The following is a 1,988-nucleotide window of genomic DNA, read 5'->3' as shown; positions in this document are numbered from 1 at the left end:
ATGAAAATTTCAGAGGCTGCCCAAAAGAAACCTTCATTTCAAAACTTATCCAAACAACTAGCAGTGATACACATAAACTTGAAGAAATACGAATGCGCTTCTTTTCGGAAGTTAGAGATCTGGAAAATTTTCCATACAAGACAGCAACTTTGAAAAAGCGATACGGAGCACGTTCAAAAAATGGGGACACATTATTACAAAAATTAGCCAAAGATTGCTTTATTTTGTATGTTGCATTGAATGACAATTGTAACGACGAATTGCTAGAAACTATTAATATTCCAAAATCGCAAGGACCAAGGCAATTACAAAACTGTAGATCATCTGATAACGGACAAGATGTAGGAACAGACAGTTCCAACGACTTATTCCTCAAAGAAGGCTTAGCACGGTTGGATCGCGATATAATGACAATGAAAGGTGAAAACGCACAAGATATTGATAATATTGAAAAAGGATACACGATATGATTAAAGAAAACGAAACGTTAAAAGATGTCGTGAAGAAACAAGCAGATAAAATATATAGACTCCAAAATTCAATTGACAAATCTGACTCTGCTTTAGTTGAATTCATGGCCGAAATAAGATGCAAAATCAAAACTCTCACAGATGAAAACCATCAGACTAAGCAAACTAGTCCAAACTTGATTGAGGTCAAAAAGGATATCTCAGAAATTGACACAGTAATAAGTTCTCTTGCAACAGAAACAGGAAATAACTCAACAAAGATACAGTCAGTAAAAGAAGATATTAATGCGTTGAAAATGTTCGAAAAGTCTGTAGATTCTAGAATAACAAGGCTGGAAGACTCGAAATTTAGCGGAGTAGATGCTTTACGTGCTAACTTAAAATTAGTGAGAAAAGATATATATGATTTGAATGACGAAATAGACACAGTAAAATCAGACATCACAGTGAACAACAGAAGTATCTTAGATTTACACAAAAGTGGTGACATGAAGAAGACAAAAACAAAAACAAAGAACTATCCAAAGTCACCGAAAATAAGTACTGGCAGCGACATTGATCTCATTTCGTTCGTGAGTCCAAAACGTCTGTCAAAATCTCAAATGGAAGAGCTAACAGATAAAGAACAAAGAAAGTCAACAACTGAACATCAGTATAGAGGGGAAAAAGATATAATTACTGATAATTCTACAAATATAGACATAGTTATTGATGATAGTAGTATGTTAGAATTCAGCTCATTTGAAATGTCCAAGACTATAGAAAATCATGGGGGAAAACAAACACAGAATCAATCTGCACCTGAACACATTGAAGTTGTTATATCGAGTGATCAAAACATGGTTTCGTTAAACAATTTTAGAGGAGTATCTGATAAACGAGTCGAACGTTTGTATGTCGGCGGAATTAGGAAAGACTGCACCGAAAGTGACATGCGAGCCTTCCTACTTGAAAATAATGTCAAGTTCACCTATATTCGATTTTTCACCAAAGGATTATAGAGTAACTCTGCTCAACTAAATGTTCGACACTCAGAAAAAGAAAGAGTGTATGATTCTAACTTTTGGCCAGACGGCATTTTTTTCAAACGTTGGTTATCCCGTCGTCAGCTACAAGAAAGAACCGGTTATAAGAATGAAAAATATGGCAATTAACAAATTAACATATCTAGTAATTATATATATCTTATGTGACATTTTAATGAACATGTCCAGCAAACTAACATTTATGTCATGGAATTGTAGAGGGATTATGTCAAGTGTCCCATATTTAGTGGATGATGTTGATATATGTGCTTTACAGGAACATTGGTTGCGTAGACACTGTGTAAATGTACTCGAAAGTATTGATTCGACTTATTCATCAGTAAATCCAAAATGTGTTGATGATGACTACCCTGAAGCGTTTAAAATTCGCATGGAAGGTGGTGTGACTTTTATTGTTAAATCTTCAATTGTCAAATATGTTGAAAGTATTGATATAGAGGACACGCGTATAACAGGAATAGAAATTCACACC

At 34.4% G+C, this 1,988-nt stretch overlaps 1 protein-coding gene across 1 annotated transcript; it reads left to right on the top strand.

Annotated features, from left to right (window-relative positions):
- Window positions 1-466: 466 nt before the first annotated feature.
- Window positions 467-1,471, top strand: LOC139483174 (uncharacterized). Its single transcript, XM_071267209.1, has one exon. The coding sequence runs from the start codon at window positions 467-469 to the stop codon at window positions 1,469-1,471; it is 1,005 nt and encodes a 334-aa protein (XP_071123310.1).
- Window positions 1,472-1,988: the final 517 nt, after the last annotated feature.

This window comes from Mytilus edulis, chromosome 7, assembly GCF_963676685.1.
Source record: "Mytilus edulis chromosome 7, xbMytEdul2.2, whole genome shotgun sequence".
NCBI classification, from domain to species: Eukaryota; Metazoa; Mollusca; class Bivalvia; order Mytilida; family Mytilidae; genus Mytilus; species Mytilus edulis.
The sequence above is the reverse complement of the archived record's forward strand: the minus strand, read 5'-3'. Positions and strand labels throughout refer to the sequence as shown.

Excerpts from the sequence above, each read along its gene's own strand:
- LOC139483174 (XM_071267209.1), top strand. The coding sequence starts at position 467 with ATGATTAAAGAAAACGAAACGTTAAAAGATGTCGTGAAGAAACAAGCA.